Source organism: Cupressus sempervirens, chromosome 8 (genome assembly GCF_028749045.1).
Source record: "Cupressus sempervirens isolate cs-2001-9-10 chromosome 8, ASM2874904v1, whole genome shotgun sequence".
Lineage (NCBI taxonomy): Eukaryota > Viridiplantae > Streptophyta > Pinopsida > Cupressales > Cupressaceae > Cupressus > Cupressus sempervirens.
In genome coordinates, this window is record NC_143125.1 from 699,947,139 (window position 1) to 699,970,357 (window position 23,219).

General features: G+C 36.1%; 1 protein-coding gene across 1 annotated transcript in view; it reads left to right on the forward strand.

Annotated features, from left to right (window-relative positions):
* Positions 1-23,219, forward strand: part of BRM (transcription regulatory protein SNF2) — a 75,343-nt gene that overhangs the window by 31,531 nt on the left and 20,593 nt on the right. Inside the window, exons 7-8 of the mRNA XM_089798808.1 lie at positions 9,532-9,624; positions 9,705-9,788. Coding sequence (XP_089654934.1) covers positions 9,532-9,624; positions 9,705-9,788 — 177 coding nt within the window. The remainder of the gene's footprint in view (positions 1-9,531; positions 9,625-9,704; positions 9,789-23,219) is intronic.

Genomic DNA, 23,219 nt, shown 5'->3' on the forward strand with positions numbered 1-23,219 from the left:
ATAGAGATGACAAGGTGAGTTGACTTAATGAGTTGTGCAAGAATCCTCTTACCCTAAGCCCAAGAGTGGATATATCATCCTTCTTGACCTCATCTAGCCCATGTCATGCATCCGAGGAGGTGTACCTAGTGAGGGGTCTGATTGTGTTGGCTTCCATCTTGCCACCGCTAACTTGTCTTTGTTGATTGAATGCCCATTTACCATATTAGGGATTGTGCAGGACCATTCACGATAAGGTGCCCCAAAAGTCTGTCCTTCCCAAAGCCTAAAGGCAGTCTACCTTGCCCCCCTTTGATTCCATGGGAACTCCCTGTCACAACCATAAGGTGGTGTGCCTAGAAGGTGACCTCATCACCATTTTCCCATGTAAAACCCTCATTTCTCCCACTATGGTTGAATACAGTTTCAGGGGTAAAAACATATGTAGTATCTTATCCAAACCACATATTCTAAGTGCCCACATATTAACCATGTCATAGATAATAAACAACAAAGTATTTATTGTGCTATGGCTATTAAGTACAAGCAATGATGTATTTAGCTTTAGAAATATGTCACTGTACATGGATGAGCAATGTAAGCAGTCATTTGTAAGTAAACAATATGCACATATTTTAGTAACAGCCAGACACAGTTAAATCCACAATGTTGCTTATACATATTGAGATGGTCATACCAGAGATTGCTGACTATATAGAAGTGTACCAATATAGATTGCTGAATATTATTCATGATTTTCCTGATAAAAGCCTTTATATGCACATATTTTAGTAACAACCAGACACAGATAAATCCATAATGTTGCTTATACATATTGAGATGGTCATACCAGAGATTGATAAGTAGGAGATAATTTCCACAGTAAGTTAAATTGTGATATTGCTATCAGGATTTAACTGTGTGATTTTGAGTCAAACTCATTGACCCATGTTTCATGAGTAGTGATTCAACATGAATCCATCTCTCATGAGAATAAATGGAACACTTAGCACTCATTAGATCTAGGTGATGCTCACAGGGGTGAAGCACCGGGACTTCCCGGGAGGTCACCCATCCTAGTACTACTCCAGCCTGAGGGTGCTTAACTACGGAGTTTCCTCCATGGTTAAACCCAAAGCTTGCAACCCCATTTGCAAAACCTTCACCAAGTGTTGTGCCTTATGAACCATTCATTAGAAAGCCCCTTAAGCTCATCAATTGATAAGTAGGAGATAATTTCTACAGTAAGTCAAATTGTGATATTGCTATCAGGATTTAACTGTGTGATTTTGAGTCAAACTCATTGACCCATGTTTCATGAGTAGTGATTCAACATGAATCCATCTCTCATGAGAATAAATGGAACACTTAGCACTCATTGGATCTAGGTGATGCTCACAGGGGTGAAGCACCGGGACTTCCCGGGAGGTTACCCATCCCAGTACTACTCCAGCCTGAGCGTGCTTAACTACAGAGTTTCCTCCATGGTTAAACCCAAAGCTTGCAACCCCATTTGCAAAACCTTCACCAAGTGTTGTGCCTTATGAGCCATTCATTAGAAAGCCCCTTAAGCTCATCAATTGATAAGTAGGAGATAATTTCCACAATAAGTCAAATTGTGATATTGCTATTAGGATTTAACTTTGTGATTTTGAATCAAACTCATTGACCCATGTTTCATGAGTAGTGATTCAACATGAATCCATCTCTCATGAGAATAAATGGAACACTTAGCACTCATTGGATCTAGGTGATGCTCACAGGGGTGAAGCACCGAGACTTCCCGGGAGGTCACCCATCCCAGTACTACTCCAGCCTGAGCATGCTTAACTATGGGGTTTCTTCCATGGTTAAACCCAAAGCTTGCAACCCCATTTGCAAAACCTTCACCAAGTGTTGTGCCTTATGAACCATTCATTAGAAAGCCCCTTAAGCTCATCAATTGATAAGTAGGAGATAATTTCCGCAGTAAGTCAAATTGTGATATTGCTCTCAGGATTTAACTGTGTGATTTTGAGTCAAACTCATTGACCCATGTTTCATGAGTAGTGATTCAACATGAATCCATCTCTCATGAGAGTAAATGGAACACTTAGCACTCATTGGATCTAGGTGATGCTCACAGGGGTGAAGCACCGGGACTTCACGGGAGGTCACCCATCCCAGTACTCATTGGATCTAGGTGATGCTCACAGGGGTGAAGCACCGGGACTTCCCGGGAGGTCACCCATCCCAGTACTACTCCAGCCTGAGCATGCTTAACTATGGGGTTTCTTCCATGGTTAAACCCAAAGCTTGCAACCCCATTTGCAAAACCTTCACCAAGTGTTGTGCCTTATGAACCATTCATTAGAAAGCCCCTTAAGCTCATCAATTGATAAGTAGGAGATAATTTCTGCAGTAAGTCAAATTGTGATATTGCTATCAGGATTTAACTGTGTGATTTTGAGTCAAACTCATTGACCCATGTTTCATGAGTAGTGATTCAACATGAATCCATCTCTCATGAGAGTAAATGGAACACGTAGCACTCATTGGATCTAGGTGATGCTCACAGGGGTGAAGCACCGGGACTTCACGGGAGGTCACCCATCCCAGTACTACTCCAGCCTGAGTGCGCTTAACTACGAAGTTTCCCCCATGGTTAAACCCAAAGCTTGCAACCCCATTTGCAAAACCTTCACCAAGTGTTGTGCCTTATGAACCATTCATTAGAAAGCCCCTTAAGCTCATCAATTGATAAGTAAGAGATAATTTCCATAGTAAGTCAAATTGTGATATTGCTATTAGGATTTAACTGTGTGGTTTTGAGTCAAACTCATTGACCCATGTTTCATGAGTAGTGATTCAACATGAATCCATCTCTCATGAGAATAAATTGAACACTTAGCACTCATTAGATTTAGGTGATGCTCACATGGGTGAAGCACCAGGACCTCCCGGGAGGTCACCCATCCTCGTACTACTCCAGCCTGAGCCCGCTTAACTATGGAGTTTCCTCCATGGTTAAACTACTCGGAGGTCACCTTGCAAATGGGGTTGCAAGCTTTGAGTTTAATCATGGAGGAAACTCCGTAGTTAAGCGTGCTCAAGCTGGAGTAGTACGAGGATGGGTGACCTCCCGGGAAGTCTCGGTGCTTCACCCCTGTGAGCATCACCTAGATCCAATGAGTGCTAAGTGTTCCATTTATTCTCATGAGAGATGGATTCATGTTGAATCACTACTCATGAAACATGGGTCAATGAGTTTGACTCAAAATCACAAAGTTAAATCCTGATAGCAATATCACAATTTGACTTACTGTGGAAATTATCTCCTACTTATCAATTGATGAGCTTAAAGGGCTTTCTAATGAATGGTTCATAAGGCACAACACTTGGTGAAGGTTTTGCAAATGGGTTTGCAAGCTTTAGGTTTAACCATGGAGGAAACTCCGTAGTTAAGCGCGCTTAGGCTGGAGTAGTACTGGGATGGGTGACCTCTCGGGAAGTCTCGGTGCTTCACCCCTGTGAGCATCATCTAGATCCAATGAGTGCTAAGTGTTCCATTTATTCTCATGAGAGATGGATTCATGTTGAATCACTACTCATGAAACATGGGTCAATGAGTTTGACTCAAAATCACACAGTTAAATCCTGATAGCAATATCACAATTTGACTTACTGTGGAAATTATCTCCTACTTATCAATTGATGAGCTTAAGGGGCTTTCTAATGAATGGTTCATAAGGCACAACACTTGGTGAAGGTTTTGCAAATGGGGTTGCAAGCGTTGGGTTTAACCATGGAGGAAACTCCGTAGTTAAGCGCGCTCAGGCTGGAGTAGTACTGGGATGGGTGACCTCCCGGGAAGTCCCGACGATTCATCCCTGTGAGCATCACCTAAATCCAATGAGTGCTAAGTGTTCCATTTATTGTCAATGAGAGATGGATTCATGTTGAATTACTACTCATGAAACATGGGTCAATGAGTTTGACTCAAAATCACACAGTTAAATCCTGATAGCAATATCACAATACCAGAGATTGCTGAATATATGATTGTCCTGATATAAGTCCTCCTTTCTATTTATATATGTCTTTTGCCTCATATCTGATGTTTAGAATTGAAGTCATGTAGAGGAGACATGGCTCATGTCCTCCTCTAATCTCATCATTCACAAACAATTCTAATCGCTGTATATACAACGACTGATGCCTTCATTAATCTTCACTAATCATTTGATATGCTAATGCCAATTGGATAGACTGCACCTTTTATGGCTGACGATGACTAACATATCTACTTCTTGTGTGAAAATGGTTTGCAATAAGCTGATGATCATTTTTGATTAAGAATGGGTAATGTCCGAAGTTACCAATTTAGATGTGGATCTGGAAATGGATACGGGATGTGGGATTTTTTTTCTTCTGGGAATGGATGTGTTTTGAAATGTATGTATATATATGTATATAATATTAATATATATGCAAAGAACTTAAGAACCATATAAATACAAGAACTTAGAAACTAAGAAATATACAAACATATATTATTTGATAGTATCATATGATACTTCACCATTGATTAAGATTCAAGATATTTCATATGTCAATAAAATAGTTCAAACTATAAATTGAGCTTCATAGGCACAAATATTCACAGTGAAATTCACTCAAGTTTACTCCAAACTACAAAATAAAAAATACCTTAAGGAAAATCAGCATGCAGCAAAATATTGTTAAAATATAAAGCTCAGCATGTAGTTGGATTTCCCTGAAAAGAAGTTAATCAGAAACGAAAAGTCCAAATCTATTCATAGTACTGGTAAAGTAGAGGGACTAGGCAATTGTGAATATGGCTGTTAATGGATAGCCAGGTTTGCACTTTCTTTTAGTTGTGATTTTGATCAAACAACTAAAGCAAATGATTCAGCTTTGTTACCTCTCATTTGTTTTCATAAGAAGGCTAGGACAAAATAAATGACACAACAGAATCCATATTTCTTCTAATGCCAACCGCAATCTAATGCCAGTTTCAAAAGTTACTTTTTCTGCGAGGATGCTGATTGAAACTCTTGGGTGCCTTGTGGGTGCCACCTGGATGCCACTCACAGGCACCTGGATGCATCCGGATGACTGAAACAGGCATCTGCTTGCATTCGGGTGCCTGTGAGTGGCATCCTGATGGCACTCACAGGACACCCATCTGCCTCCGAGCTTCCACATGCATCCACTTCGGTATCCAGTCATTCCAAGCAAGTATTGGTTATCTACTTAGTTACTGGATTTGTGCCCTAGAGGTTGGATCCAGATTCAGATCTGTGGCTGGATTCGTCCGGATGTTTTTTTTTAAATTTTTTTTTTTGAAGTTTTTTTTTTTCCTTTTTTTTCTTATAGGATTTGATCCATAGATTCATACCAGAATCATGGATTCGTACTATGAAATGTTATAGAATCATAGATTCCTACTTTGAATGATTTAGTTTTAGAATTATCTATATTTCTCTAACTGTTTAGTGTATATATATATATATATATATATATATATATATACATGATTCCTCCACAAATCATAATTGGGAAAAAAGAAAAATCACGAATCCACGGATCCGATTCACGTGCTCGAATCGGTAACTAAGGTTATCTAAGGTAATGTCCATTGTCAATACAACCAATCCTTCTTTTGTTTTTATGATTATATATTTGACGATGTTGGATGCTTTCGAGGGTGCATTAATATGAAGGTTGTTTCATTTGTTAAATTAAAATGTCTTAATTAATGATATCACCCTCCCTTAAGGAATATCTTTCTAAATCACATCTCAACTTCTAATGTGATGGTATTTGGTGTCTTTTAAGTCTTCGTTAATATTATAGCAATTATAACACTCTTTCCTTTGATATTCCTGCTATTCTAGATGATGTTTATGGGCCTATGGATTGTTTCTACTATCATTATGCCTTACACGACACTTTTCAATAAACTCTATTGAAAGCATAGAGCCTCCATGTCTCGTGCTGAGGTGGCATTTAATATTATTTGTATATAAGTACGTAAGTCGCTATTTCGAGTTATTGCCGATCACGGTCAAGGTGATTGTTGAGGGCACACACAAGCACTTTAATCTTATGTTTGAAAATGGTCAAGCATGTTTGAATATTTGCTCATTTCTGTGTTTGATTGGAACATTACAGGGAACATTGTATTCATCCTAGTCTTTGTTGATGAATGTTGATATCCTTTAACAGATTCTACATAAATCTTTTTACCTTTGACCGTACGAAAATTGCTAGTTATCTAATGTAACCAACTTCTTCAGGTTATTCTGATTTTGTCTCTCTAGAGACTTGCACAAAATTGGAGTAGGAGGATGGGGACATGACTATTTAATATATTTATGGTTTATATCGTAATAAAGTTTAAATTAAAATTTAAACTTATTTATATGATAATATTTTAAAACTTATTATAATATTTTAATATATTTATGGTTTAATTGTAATACAGTTTAAATTAAAATTTAAACTTATTTATATGATAATATTTTAAAATTTATTATAATATATTCAAATTTGAAATAACAGTTTTTTTTTTGATTTATTATTATTTATCTTTAAAATATAAATTTATATATAAGACAAATTGATTCAGATTCTTAGTCCTTCCAGATTTCAATTGAATTCTATTGTTGCCGAACTCAAACTTGAACTCAAACCTTGTGACATAGCTTATACCATAAGCATCTAGTTGTTTAAGAGTCAAACCTCTCACCAAAAATAAGTAGAGAAGGTGTTTTTAACAGTCGCCATGCCGCTTCCTTTAAATCTCCACACCATGCTATCCTCCTCATTCGAATTGGGGGTGGGTCACCTCAGTAATTTGTGCTGAAGAGATTCATAGGAATCCATGAGCTCGGCAACAGGAGCCAAAAGAGTCGTCCACCTTTTCCACCTTTGATTGAATAAACTTCAAGTATGATGAGTACCATTGATCGTTTTGTAATTACAGGTACAGAATGTAGCTAGATTTGCTTCATTAATATTTTTTCCTGTCAGCTGCAGCATAATAATTTTTTGTGTATGAAAATTATTTTCTGTTTGGAGAAAGTACAGAATGTAGCTAGATTTGCTTCATTAATTTTTTTTACTGTCAGCTGCAGCATAATAATTTTTTGTGTATGAAAATTATTTTCTGTTTGGAGAAACTAATGAAGAAAATTTCAAAAAGGCATTTACTATTTTCTGATGATGGAATTTCCAAAGGTGGAACCATTTTCATGATCAATGCTAAGGAACAGACTAGATAATTGTTAGTAGTATTTACTATATATTTTCAATTGGCCTAGTCTAGTTTGGAATGTAATGCACTCTTCACATCTGCTAAGGCTAAGTTTTTTGTCTCAAGAAGATCAACTTGTAAGGATCTATGTGTCTTAAACCTGGCTTTTATATGATAAGCCACCTGTTTGAACTATATAATGTTGATAAGTAGGAGATAATTTCCACAGCAAGTCAGATTGTAATATTGCTATAAGGATTTAACTGTGTGATTTTGAGTCAAACTGATTGACCCATTTTTCATGAGTAGTGATTCAACATGAATCCATCTCTCATGAGAATAAATGGAACACTTAGCACTCATTGGATCTAGGTGATGCTCACAGGGGTGAAGCATTGGGATTTCCCGGGAGGTCACCCATCCCAGTACTACTACAGCCTGAGTGCGCTTAACTACGGAGTTTCCTCCATGGTTAAACCCAAAGCTTGCAACCCCATTTGCAAAACCTTCACCAAGTGTTGTGCCTTATGAACCATTCATTAGAAAGCCCCTCAAGCTCATCAATTGATAAGTAGGAGATAATTTCCACAGCAAGTCAAATTGTGATATTGCTATCAAGATTTATCTGTGTGATTTTGAGTCAAACACATTGACCCATTTTTCATGAGTATATGATGGATTCATGTTGAATCACTACTCATGAAAAATGGGTCAATGAGTTTGACTCACTCATGAAAAATGGGTTAATGAGTTTGACTCAAAATCACACAGTTAAATCCTGATAGCAATATCACAACTATATAATGTTGCATATTCGAAAGCACTTTGATTTGTATATGCAGCATCTCACTTTTACGTTCCAGAAAGCTTATTGTTTTTTCAGATGAATAAGCTAGAAATATTATTAGTTAATTTTGAGGAAAATTTTTAAATAACAGAAAATTGTTTTCAAGTGTGCTCCTTTTTCTGACAATTTGGTTCATTCATCTCTAATATAATTCATATAGGTTGACATCTTTTATCAATCTTAATTTGGTGCCATAGATTTACTTTTTATTCTCTGTTAATCTTTCTGTGATTTTGAATTTGGTAAATTGGGAAGGGAAAATTTTAAATATGGTTATAAAACAATAGAAACAAAGTCTCCTTATAGGAAAAGTACAAGGATAGAAACTAAATGAAACAAAAGTTAACTGAATACAGAGATAGAAACTAACTAAAAAAACTAAACTCACAAAAGATGACCATTAAAAACATTACATTATTATTTTTAATCCACTCCCTTAATGGTCATTGTATTGACCAAAACTAAACTGACGAAAGATGGCCATGAAAAACATTACATTATTATTTTAATCCACTCCCATGATGGTCATTGTGCTAACTACCCTACAGAAACAATCTGCAAGTCTTTTGGTCACAGATGCATTAAAGGCTGTCCTTTTCTCATCAGAACTTTATACGACATGAGCTTGCTGAGACCCACCCTGAACCTGCAGAACTTCTGGAAATGATCACAAACCATCCCTTGATTTTGGACAACAAAGGTATCAGTCCCTGTAGCCGTGACACCGAGATGAAACTAAAACCATGATTTTGCAGAAAAAATGGAAAACCCCGAGACCAGCAACACCAGTCATGTTATTTGGAAAAATTCTGAAAATCCAAAAATGATTTCTGAAAATAAAATCGAAAAAACTTAAACATAATTTCTGAGGAGAAAAACCAATCAGACCAGACAATGAAACATTAGTGAGTAGCTGACACAATTTTTGAGACTTAGATCAGCATGTAAGACTACTTTCTTTTATAGAAAAATGGTAAAAATCATGTACAAAATTAATTTTTACGCAAAAAATGCACTAAACCTACAATAATGTTTAATGGACAAAAATTATAAGATCTTCCAAGAATTTTTAAGGAAGAAATTTTGAAAACCCACAATATAATTATTAAAGACAAAATTATTAAAACCTTAAAGAATTTTTGAAAGGGAAAAAATTATTAAAACCTCCCTAACAATTTTTTAAGGACAAAAGTTAGAGATCTACCATAATTTTTTTGAGAGAAAAAATTATTATATTAGGATTTTCTGCTGTAATGCTAGAAATGACAATACCTTCGTTGCAATTCCAAGGGACAGTTTATTTATTTAAATGATACATAATTTCATTGTTTAATCTTTTCTTTTGCATTGTGTTTGACATTTCAACATATACTGTACATTTAATTCTGTATATTTTGAAGTACACATCCTTAGACAAATTCTGATGTTTGATAGTTTTGTGAAGGTAATGGCTTTAATAGCTTATCTTATGGAGTACAAGGGGAATTATGGTCCGCATCTCATAATTGTTCCCAACGCAGTCATGGTCAACTGGAAGGTAGTAGATTCAATTGATTCATTTGGGAAATTCATTTTTATTCCTAGTAGCCTGGATGTATCATTTGTACCATTTTGCAGAGTGAACTGCACAATTGGCTTCCTACCTTGTCCTGCATTTATTATGTGGGCAGCAAAGATCAACGAGTGCGACTCTATTCGAAGGTATGCATTGGAGAAATTGATGTCATTTTTTTTGAATAACAGTCACCAATTTGTATTACTGTCACAGTTAATTAATTGTGAACTTGATAGAACTCAGTAAACTATCTACTTTAGTTAAAATTAGCTGTTGATGAAATTTTTAATGCAGTTACTATAAAAAATAAAGGATATTGAATATAGAGGAAATACTGCACATGATAATTTCTCTAATTGATATCATAGTGTTGATTGTGACTCTTAATTGCCATGGTATTAGATATTATGTAAAAGTAAAGAAAACAATAATGGCAAAAACAGGGGAGCAGAACATAAACTATTCAAGCTACATGTGCATGAATATCTCAGATGTAAATGTATTTCAAAATTGTCAGGAAAAAAACAGTAGACAAATTTCCAGAGTCATCCCAAACAAATGCGTTACACATCAATTGTATACATGTACAGATGTCCTCACTTCATTGTTTGTTTATCATAAATGATAAGTAATATTATGTCATGTTCCCATCCAGAATACAAGATATCACGGCTTAATGAAAATCCAGATTGCATCTCTAACCTAGGAAAATGAATTAAAATAGCAGCGATCCTGTAAGGAGGTCAATTAAGATTATCTAAAAAATATCATTTGGCAGCGATTCCCAAATAGCATACAATTAAAATTAAATCTATTTTTCTGTGGGCAAGCATATATTTTTAATAATAATAATTAAAAGGGTTCAAAAGCAGTGATTAAGGATGCATAGTTGTAACTTCACGAAGAGGTGTAACTTCAAAAGGCTACAAAAGTAACAGATATCACAAAGAGGTGAAACTTCTCCCTCACATTGGAAGATATTAAGGGGAGAAGATTTCATTGAGAAGATCATCCAAGGTAGATCAATTTGGAAAATAATTTAGTTTTCTCAAGAGGCAGAAGTGAAGGATGGTAATTCAATTTTTATGACAGGAGGTGACCAATTAAGTATAAACTAGAAATCACTCCAATTATTCAAAATTCACGTGTCAATTGCATTCACCAATACATTAAATCAGCATTTATTCAATCGTCACTTCTGAATCATCAGTTATCCAAATCAAGCAAACAATCAATTAGCAAGTCATCATCCTAAATTGTCAATTCATTCGACCATCAAACCGGCAAGCGGCACAGATTAATCAATTCTTTCATCAATTTGAACAATCTTATATCAATCATTCAAGCATCAATTATTTAAGCTTCAACCATTCTAGCTTAAAGCATTCAATCATCAATCATTTACCAGAAACCCATCAATCATTGGATCAAATTTAAGCGAATTCTTATTATCAAGTTATAATTACCCAAGAGATCAATTGAGAGTATAGATTGAGAGCAGCAATAAATAATATTTCAGAAATTTTTGTTGCAGTTATTTGAGGATATGTTTACTAATTCATCAATTGGCACTTAGTTGGCAATCATCTCTTAATTTGCTTAAGCAATCAGTTTTGAACTTGTGGAAGAATCTTGCTTATATGAAGGATGGCCAGCCTTCTATGTTCATTGGAAATGAAGAACACTACACCTTAATGCTCTTATCAAGTTGAACAAAATATGTAATAGATAGTGGGCCTTCCATGCTCTTGAGCTTGATCAAGTTCAAAATTTTTTGTTGCAGTTATTTGAGGATATGTTTATTAATTCATCAATAGTTACTTAGTTGGCAATCATCTAGTAAATTCCTGAAGAAATCAATTTTCAACTTGTGGAAGAATCTTACTAATATGAAGGATGGCCAACCTTCCAAATTCATGAGAGATCAAGGATGTCACACCTTAATGCTTGCATCAAGTTGAACAAGAGATGTAATAGACGACTGGCCTTCCACGCTCTTGGGCTTGATCAAGGAGGATGGCAAGCCACCAAGGTGGAGTGAGAGATGGAAGGGCAGCCCACCTTCCATTCTCCTGACAATTGAAGTATAACCAGCCTTGATATTGCCATTTGCAAGCGTTTCCAAGGAATTTATGATTTGATTTGTTATGAGGATTATGCTATGACCTGAATATTAATGAAGTTATTGATCTGAATGTTAATGATGCTTTGATGTATTGATTTGAATATCGTCATAAATTTTTGGTACTAAAAATTTCCTATTATCAGTTTTTGACATTTGTCATTAATATTAATTGTAGGTGTAGAACCAAGAATGTTCCAAATAAGGGAGATCACATATAGTAGCTATTACGATAATATATAATCTTCTATTAGTAGTTAATGGTTATCTATTTGTAATTTATTGTAAATATTAGAATGTTTCTAATATTAGTTAGTTTGTATAGTTATCTGTTAGGTTTCTTTTTGCTAGAATAGAATGTTTCTATTCTTTACAATTGTTTCCTAAGGAAACATCGTTTTATTATTTTGTATATATTGATCTCTCGGTCTCTGTTAATATTAAGCAAGTATTTTACCAATTACATCCTAATATGGTATTAGGAGCATTGATTTAAAGTTTTAAGAAAATCATAATTCAAAATTATTTTTCTGAAATGTTTTCTGAGAATATTGACCATCAATATTCACTTTTTTTTTTTTTTTTTTTTTCTGATTGTTTTTGAAGAAACAACTGTTATTGGGCATTTTTGTCCATTTTTACTGCACATCTAGGGCTGGGAGTGACACAAGGGTTTCTTAAAACCCCAAGTACCAGATTCGGGCAAGAAAACTATGTTTTTTGCTATAAATTCACCATCGATTTCAACCTTTTTCAGCCTAGGATGTTTCTGTTCGAAACCTTAATTTTTGGGCTCAATTTTTTTCTCTTATTGCACATTTTTGGTGTGTTTTTTGAGAGTTCAATTGGGTTCTCGTTAGATCTTTTTGGGTGCCACAATTTCTGTGCCTCAATTTTCGTGCCAGCGGATTAAAAAATCAACATATTCTTATTGATTTTTTCGAGCTCTCTTCTAGGTACTTCAACTTTTCTAGGTCTTTGGTTTTTTTTTTGCCTTGGAGAATGTGCCTTCATAGATTTTTACGCTTTTTCATTGTAGAATGTGCCATGGCATCTCTGACTAATATTTTTCTTTAGAGCAATTCAAAATTCAATGGTCGGAATTATGGCTCTTGGAATCAGCAAATAATAGCAATTTTTGAATATTAGAATACTGATTAGATTGTTTTGGGTGTTACATAGCATCTGATTGCCCTTGGTACTAATCAGGATACATGGGATCTGATTAATTGGGAGGCGGTGATGCTTCTCAAATTATTCGTAGCTAATGATCAACTCTCTCAGTTTCTATCTGACAAAACAATTGGCAAGATAGGAGCACATCTCAAGAATCTTCACGAGACTTTTGACAAAAGCAAATCTTTCTTTTTGAAGAACACTTTATTTACTATTGGCATGGATGAGCGAACATTGCTCCAGGCTCACTTGAATAGGATTTAGGGAATTCATGATCAGTTGCTTGCCATTTTTACTGCACATCTAGGGCTGGGAGCAACACTAAGGGTTTCTTAAAACCCTGAGTACCAGATTCGGGCAAGAAAACTATGTTTTTTGCTATAGATTCACCATCGATTTCAACCTTTTTCAGCCTAGGATGTTTCTGTTCGAAACCTTAATTTTTGGACTCAATTTTTTTCTCTTATTGCAAATTCGTGGTGTGTTTTTTGAGAGTTCAACTGGGTTCTCGTTAGATCTTTTTGGGTGCCACAATTTCAGTGCCTCAATTTTTCGTGCCAGCGGATTCAAAAATCAACAACGTATTCTTATTGTTTTTTTCGAGCTCTCTTCTAGGTACTTCAATTTTTCTAGGTCTTTGGTTTTTTTGCCTTGGAGAACGTGCCTTCATAGATTTTTACGCTTTTTCATTGTAGAATGTGCCATGGCATCTCTGACTAATATTTTTCTTTAGAGCAATTCAAAATTCAATGGTCAGAATTATGGCTCTTGGAAGCAGCAAATAATAGCAATTTTTGAATATTAGAATACTGATTAGATTGTTTTGGGTGTTACATAGCATTTGATTGCCCTTGGTACTGATCAGGATACATGGGATCTGATTAATCGGGAGGCGGTGATGCTTCTCAAATTATTCGTAGCTAATGATCAACTCTCTCAGTTTTTATCTGACAAAACAATTGGCAAGATAGGAGCACATCTCAAGAATCTTCACGAGACTTCTGACAAAAGCAGATCTTTCTTTTTGAAGAACACTTTATTTACTATTGGCATGGATGAGCGAACATTGCTCCAAGGTCACTTGAATAGGATTTAGGGAATTCGTGATTAGTTGCTTGCCATTAGTCTCAAGATGAAGGAAGAGGACATTGTTGTCATCACTCTTAGGAGTTTACCCAAGCCATATGAGCATTTGATCGAGACTCTCAACATCACTTCTTTTGGTGTTGATCCAAAATTCACAGATTTTTGCACACTTCTACTTGAGCAAGATTGGTGGAAACAATAATTCGGTAGCAGTTCCAACTTCACCTCCATAAATCCTAATAGAAGGATAAAGGCAAGTCTCGGTAATATTCTCAGCAGAAGTCTCCTGTTCCCCGCTTCAGAAGGCTTCCGCAAGAAGAACGTTCAATGCAACTATTGCCACAAGCTTGGTCACATGAAGGTTGAATGTCAGAAACACTTAGCTACCCAATCTAAGCAATCAGGTTTGCAACCCAAAGTGAACAATGCAGAGCACACTGAGCAGACAGAATTTGCCTTTCTTCCAGATCATTTGAAGTCGTCTACTTGGTACATTGATTTAGTTGCCTCTCATCACTTCACCCATCGAAGAGACCAGTTCACTGACTACCTTATTCAGACTATCAGTTTTGGTGGTGGAGAAGAGTACACCATTGTCGGCAAAGGCAACATTTAGATTCAATCTGTTGGGAGGAATCTCATTTTTCTCGATGTGTACAATGTTCCAGGGATGGAACTAAATCTACTCTCAGTTAATCAGTTGCTGCTACATTCTCCATAGTTGGATGTCACCGTTAGTTCACCTCTATGTACCATCACTGATAGGGCAACACAATCTATTGTTGCAGTGGGTCTTGAGGATCATGGTCTATTCCGATTTACTGATTTTGGTGATTCTCATGGCTTAACTATGGTTGCTCGGCGGTCTTTTGTTAGCACACTTTGGCATTAGCGATATTGGCACTTAAATGTGCATGATCTGTCTTAGCTTGCTCAAGAAGAGCTTATCCTCGATTTGTTAGATATTTAGACTCAGCAACTTGGAGTTTGTGATGCATGCTAGGCTGCGAAGCAAAATTGTACACCTTTAACTAGTGGCGATTCCTGGCGAGCTTCTCAGATACTTCAACTTGTTCGTGTTGACCTCTGCGGCCATATGGCCACTCATTTTGTTCTTGGGTCTAGGTATTTTCTGTTGTTCGTTGATGATTTTAGTAGAAAATAATGTTGGTCTATTTTCTTAAAAAGAAATCAGATGCATTTCTTGTATTTCAAAAGTTTAAACTTTTAGTTGAAAAAGAGTTTTGGAAATCTATTATTACTCTTAGATTAGGCAATGGGGGTGGAATTTTGTCCTAATGAATTATCTAGATTCTTGGATATTGATGGCATCAAATGCTAGTTAACCACACCCCACACACAACAACAAAATCGTGTAGTTGAATGTCGAAACAAAACAATCACCAAGATGGCTCGCTCCAGGCTCGAACACAGACATTCTCCAAAGAAGTTCTAGGAAAAAGTAGTTAAACACTGCAGTTTATCTTTTGAACCAATCACCCACAATGACGGTCAAAGGTAAGACTCTGGAAGAGGCCTGGTCAGGCTGCAAGCCCAGAATTAGCCCAGGTTCGTTGATGATTTTAGTAGAAAATAATGTTGGTCTATTTTCTTAAAAAGAAATTAGATGCATTTCTTGTATTTCAAAAGTTTAAACCTTTAGTTGAAAAAGAGTTTGGGAAATCTATTATTACTCTTAGATCAGACAATGGGGGTGGAATTTTGTTCTAATGAATTCTCTAGCTTCTTGGATACTGGTGGCATCAAATGCTAGTTAACCACACCCCACACACAACAACAAAACCGTGTAGTTGAACGTCGGAACAGAACAATCACCGAGATGGCTCGCTCCAGGCTCGAACACAGACATGTTCTGAAGAAGTTCTAGGCAAAAGCAGTTAACACTACAGTTTATCTTTTGAACTAATCACCCACAATGGCGGTCAAAGGTAAGACTCCAGAAGAGGCCTGGTCAGGTCGCAAGCCCATAATTAGTCATTTGAAAGTTCTTGACTCCCTTGGTTTTGTTTGGATCCTTGGTGCGTCACGTACCAAGTTGGATGCCAAGAGTTAGAAACTCATGGTTGTTGTATACAGTAGTCTTCACAAAGCCTACTGCTTGATTGACAATGAGACATCTTGTCTCCTGTACAGTTGTGATGTAGTCTTTGATGAGCAGCGGGGACCATTCATGCTTGTTTCTTTTGTTCCTGATCCAACAAACCAAGCTATGAAGGCTCATGATTTGAGAGTTAGACTTCCATTAGGTCCACCTGATGGGAGGGCTTTAGTAGCTCCTGCAACTTCAGTTATACTAGTGATCCCTATACACACCTCAAGCTTCTTCTGCAGGATCACCCAGATTTGTAGACGCTTCACCTGACTTTGATCTAGATTCTTCAGCTGAGGAACCTGATCATAGGACATATCTTGATACTAATATTGGTCATCTTCCTCTCCGATCTAAGTGGTGGGCTAAGACACTTGCTAATCTTCGTAAGGATGAGCTCATTGATGGGAGAACTGCTCGGAAAAGAGCAAACCTACAAAGTTTGTTAACTTTGCTCTCATGGCTAACTGAGGCCAAAGGAATTGCAGAGTGGGAGCAGGCCAAGACATCTGAACACTAGAGCAAGCTGAAGAATAACATTTGGATCCTTTCTGATCTTCCACCAGGGAAGAAACTCATTGGTTGCAAATGAGTCTACAAAATCAAATACAAATCTGATGGTACTTTGGATAAGTACAAAACTTGTTTAGTTGCAATGGGCTTTTCTCAGCATCAGGGCATTGATTATGAGGAGACCTTTGCTCCTATTGCAAAGATGAGCACAATTGGATTAGTCTTAGCCATGGCAAGACAGTTTGGCTGGAAGGTCCATTAGATGGACGTCAAGAGTGCTATCCTGAATGGTGATCTCCACGAAAAGGTCTACATGACATAGCCTCCTAGTTTCAAGGTTGTCGGTAAAGAACATCAGGTTCTCAGATTAATGAAAGCTCTCTATGGCTTGAAGCAGGCCCTTAGGGCATGGTACATGAAAATAGATAAGTATCTTAGTGATCAAGGCTTTGCGAGGAGCTCTTTAGACTCAAATCTGTACATGAAGATACCGATGGTGACATTATCCTTCTAGTTATTTATGATGATTTGATCATCACTGGCAGTTCGACATTTTTGATTTAGGAATCAAACAAAATTTATGCTAGTCTTTTGATATGATTGACCTTGAGCTCTTACATTATTACCTTGGTGTTGACGTTTAGCAACAATCTTTTGGAAATTCTGTATGCAGGTTTGCAAGCTCACATCTACACCCATGGAGAAAGGTCTCAAGTTATTAGCCAAGTCTGATTCTCCTCCTATTGATGATACTATATACATGCAATTGGTAGGCAACCTCATCTACCTCTTTGCTACTACGCCTGATAACTACTTTGCTTTGCAGTTAGCTACATCTCACCTTTCATGGCAACTCCTACGGCCGATCATTGGATCGCAACAAAGCGTGTGCTTCATTATGTGAAGGGAACTACAATTTTTAGACTTCTTTACTCTTGAAGTTCTTATCCTAGACTTAGTGACTTCACAGAATCAGATTGAGCATGCTCTGTTGACAATAAAAAGTCAACTTTTGAATGTGTGTTCATTTTGGGATTTGGTGTTGTCACATGTACCAGTAAGAAGCAACAAATAGTTTCTCTCTCCTCTACAGAGGGACAATCAAGGTAGGTTGTGAAGCTGTTTGGCTTAGTCAGATGCTTGGGGATATGTAAATGTCACTAGTAGGACCGACCACTTTGTTTGTTGATAACGAAGCCATTATCAAATTAGCATGGAATCTAGTCTTCTATGAACAAACCAATCATGTGGATGTTCATTTGTCACTACAAATGACAACTGGTTGAAGACGAGACAATAGACTTGTATTATGTTCCTCCCACAGATCAGACTGCAAACATTGTCACCAAGCCTCTTGGTCTTGATAAGTTTGTTAAACTCAGAGGACAACTTGGTTTTGTGGATAGATTAACCATTAAGGGAGTATACTATGATAATAGATAAGCTTCTATTATTAGTTAATGGTTATCTATTTGTAATCTATTGTAAATATTAGAATGTTTCTAATATTAGTTAGTTTGTAGTTATCTGTTAGCTTTCTTTTAGCTAGAATAGAATGTATCTATTCTCTACGATTGTTTCCCAAGGAAAAATGTTTTTATTCTTTTGTATATATTGACCTCTCGGTCTTTGTTAATATTAAGCAAGTATTTATCAATTACATCGTATAGTAGCATCTAGATTCTAAAATTTGAATTGTGAAATACAAATATATAATATTCAAAGGTCAAATTACAAAAGGTTCAAGAATAGGCTGACAAAATCTAGTGCTACAGTTGCTATAGCTACTGTACCTTCCTAATTGAGCAATGAGAACCTAATGTTCAATCATTTTTTTCCTGTTTTCAAATATGACTTTTTGTAATCATATATGGTTTATTAAGGCCACTGTTTCATATTCTCATGTCTTTGAAAAGCTTTCATGCAAGTAATAAGTATTTGTATTTGTTTGTTTCCTCCTATGAATTTTAAAGCAATAGAAGACTATGTGCGTTGAAGCAGATAAAAGGTCATAGGTTGTCCTTCAAGCAGCTTGAAATTTTATCTTTTTAACCATTCAGGTGATACAATTTGTCATTCAAACAGTTTCCATTTTATTTTGTTTGGATTTACATATCTGTTTACAGTGCTCTATAATATCATCACTATCAATTTGAATCTTGGTGAACCTCAAATAGAGAATTTGGGCAATCTGTCTCAAGGCTGTGCATTTGTATGGCTGGCTTCTCTGGCTTCTCATAATAAAATCCTAACCCATGTAGGCTACGAAGGATGAATTTTTGTTAATTTCAGAATCATACATGCTATCTCTGTCACTAGGCTGAATAGTGTTGCATCATATTGCCTCCTTTATCGCACTATCTCTAAATATAACCTGGGCTGGATGCTTTAGAAATTTAAATGAAGCTGGGTATGGTCAGAGCAAAGAGAAATTAATCTCAAAAAACAAATAAATGAGACATAATGGTACCAGAATTTTATTTGATAGAGGGAAAACAATGTCACATGTACAATAAAAGACAGTTGCATTCAGAAACTTTGTTGGAAAAATCTAGCAAAAACAACCCTTATCATATTAAGCTCTGCCACTTAAAATACATTGAATACAAACCACCAGAATCTCCTAAACGGTGTTTATAATATGGTGGGGTATTAAACCATTGGCTGAAAAACCACCTTCAAAAAGAGCAGCGCTAATTGTCAATGTCTGCAAAGAACTACTAAGGGTACAAAACAGAGTTATTTTAAGAGACTTTACTAACAAGTCAACAACATTCTCCGAGGTATCTACTTTATCTAACACCACCTATTTGTCACCAACTATATCTCTAATAAAATAAAATTGCAAATCATTGTACATTGCAAAAACATGATGAGTAAGGTTCTTTGCCAAGTAAGTTGCATTTTGACAGTCAGAATATCTTTACAACTTTATGTAGAAGGGCAACATCTGAACACAACATCTGTAATCATACAACTTTTTTGCTTGCATGAGTGGTTGTTGTGTACCCAGCGTTTGTAGCTGACAACACAACAATTGCCTTAATTTTGCTTATCCAAGTTACTGGTCGATACACATAACTACTTATCTTCTACGCCAAATATCTCCAGCCCAAACAAAATGACTTACATCCAATACTTTTTTCAAATCAGGTCTTCCATGGTAGTAGATTGCATAATCTGAAGGGCCACACAGAATATATAAAGAACCTCTTTCTGTAGTCCAATGTTCATTGCCCACTTTAATATATAACTTATCAAAATTTCCATTAGATGTACAATTCCTGGTTTGATACATACCTTGGCACACGTCACACATCAACAATTTTGGCACAATGAACATGATGTAGGAGCTTTTCGGGTGAATCAATGACAAAATAAAAATCTTCCCATTTATTTGCTGTAATTTAAGGCAAGCTTCAATTAGTATATAGGTTCTCTTGTTGTTGATCCTGTTACTAGTTTGCCTGTTGATTTCAACAACTACTTTGATGATATACTATAGGATGCCAGTGCAACCACAGTAGAACTTTTGGCAAATCCTTGTCGATGATGACGTGGACCTTGATGTCCACATACTACTCTATTGAGCATGTCTTCTATTGCCTAAAGGCACATAGACTAGCCTCAAGAGATGTCAACCAATGGAATGCAATGATAATCAAAAGTAATCTGTTGCAACTGGTTTAGAAAGTGCCAATAAGGTGTGAAGGATAGGTGTGTAACTGTCAACTCCAAGATATGGAGGGAATGAAAGCAATATGGAAGGCTTCGTGTTAAGAAGCTGGAAGTGGACACCCCTTGTATTCTTGAAATGGTTTCCAGGCGTGACTCAGAAAGACAGTGTGCACGCAGGGGGAGATGAAGGAAGCCATTGTGATGTAGGAGCATCATAGGGAAGTCAAAAATGTTGTGTGCAGGGGCTTTGTGCTCGAGTTTGTGGAGTTATGATTCGTGTGATTGGGGATTTGTTCGAGGCATATTGAGGAAGCTTTCCTTAAGTGCGCATGATGTTTGGAGTCATTGTCTTGGAATCAAAGCCATTTTAGTGGTTACTGGTAATGTGTTTTTATTTATTGGCTGAGCTTTGGAGATTGTATTTGCGAGCTTTGATTCGTGGGCATTGGTGTGTGGCCTCTTGGATTTGGATCGTTGGATGGCATGTGGCCCCTATGTGTAAGTGCATGTATTCTTATGTGGTCTTATGAGTTAGTTATGCATTGTGTTACATCCCAATTTTTGCCCTATAGTTGTTTTAAGCTAAAAATAGCCGTTGAACCAAAATAATTTTTCATGTTCAAGTGAAATTAGTTCATATTAGTCGTTGTTCTATCATGGTAGTTATAGCCGTTGTTTTATTTATTCATGTTCATGTGAAATTTAAGCAATTATTTTTAACCGTTGCATCAATCTAATTATCATATGAAAATTGAGTCAGTGAAATCTAGCCGTTGCGTTCATATGAAATGAAGACAGTTAAATTTAGCCGTTGTACATTTATGATGAATGAGTTAATATTTATAATGAAATTTCCTAATGATTTTATCTAACAAATTATGAATCTTGAATTGATGTTTTGTTGAGACTGTTGTTTTAAAGGTTGTCGGATGAAGACCAGAGAAAGAGGGGAAGCATTACGAAATGAGGTCATCGGAATGGGATGGTCATAAGATTCAGTCATCAAGAATAACAGGTTTGACCTAACAATCGCCTTGGCTAGGTCATCAGGACTTGACAATAAATTTCGTGGTGGAACCGCATGAGCTAAAAATTAAAAAATAATATAAATAATAAAATAAACAAAGTTATTACCTTTATCAAATTTATCAATTAATAATATCACTTAATATTATTTAGGCCCTCTCGATTAAGATCATAAATAAATAAATACAAAGTGGCACCATTACATTAGAAATTATTAATCCAATAATGCCACCTTGCAAATACATATTTATAAGCTTAACTAAGAAGATAATAAAATAATGTAAAATGATAATATTAAATGAACTTGTCATCTTTCCTTTTTCCTTTTATTTTTTTTCCCTCTTTCTTTTTGTTCTTTCAAGATGATCGAATTAAAGAATTCGAATATAACTCATGTAACAGCAGGAAGCCGTAAGGACAATTCTAAATCCTTAAATATGTTGGCCTTGTCGTATTTTGTCATACTGATACCCGTCTCTCTTCTATTCTGCAAAACTCTCTTACTTTGCTCAGTTACGGTGCCTTTAGCATCTGAACCCTTACGTTTTTGCAATACCTTTGTCAACTATTCCTGTGGAGATCTGAAGGAGGCATTTAGGCCAGGATAAAGTGATTATCGACTGTAGAAGCCGCGAGTCAAGTAAGGTGGCTATTTAAATTTCTTCATCCATATTTCATTCGTAAATACTGGTCTTTCATAGTCGGCTTTTACTAAATCTTTTCCATGTTATGTCAGAGCAAGTGTGATACGCCAGTTAGTATATTAAAATCTCTTTCTTTTTCATTTAAACCTGCACAGCTGAGTTGTTTCGTTTTAAACTAAATCCTTCCATGTCGAGTTGGCTTTTAATCATTTCTTGCTGTTTGCTAAGTCGACTTTTTGCATTTATTCTTTTCATAATATATGCTAAGTTGGCTTTGATAAAAGCTTTTCCATGCTAGGTGCTGAATCGGTTTTTAAAATTAAATCCTTTCCATGTTATGAGATATCAAGCCATCCTTATTAAAAATCTGTAGCCTTCTTTTAAAAGTTTGAATTTATACTTTCGTGAATTGAAACAAGCAAGTACCTTGATTAAGTTTAGTCATCTGTCCATGGCAATTCTATTCAGTTGAATATTTTGAAGAAGCAAAATACAACTAAATATATCAATCTTTCTCAATAATGCCTGAAAACTCTTCATTTTAAAATTGTACTTTTAATCTTGGAAAAATGTGATTCAATAGCTGATAAACAGTACTAAGAACACCAAGGTTATCACACGGCTAATGCTGAAATGAGGTGATAAAGGTGTAAGTTACACAAGTAAAAACAAATGTTTAGGCACCAAAGAGTCACCGGTCCGATGGCCTGATTATGGTGAGGAGGTGTAGATGAACTTGTAAAGAAGCACATGAATGAAATCAGTAACCTATATTAAATAAAATTAAAAGACATTAGCTCATGCAAATTCCACTTTCAAAATTAGTTGTCAAGCTGAGTGGTGGAGATCGGGTTATAAACCCACATTTCGAAATCCTTGGCCAGGGTGGTAAAAGGCAGATTTGCCGCAACAAATTGATCGTGTTGTTGTCCTGATGCTTCAGTTATTCTTCCAAATAGTTGTTGGGACCTCAACCCACCTGATTATTCCAATGGCTGGATCAATGAATCCCATGCTTGACCTTGGAGTAGGGAGGGCCGTTCTATTAAATTAGAACTTGTGGGGATAAGTAAAAAGGTCTACGGTTGGGAGGTTAAGCCTATGATAATGCTTCTCCTCTCACCAAAGTCAGAGCTTGGACAACCAATTAGAAAGTCTCTCAACTAGAAACAGTATATTCTATTTTTAACCTGTAAGTTAGTATTTTCTTTTAAAAGGCTGT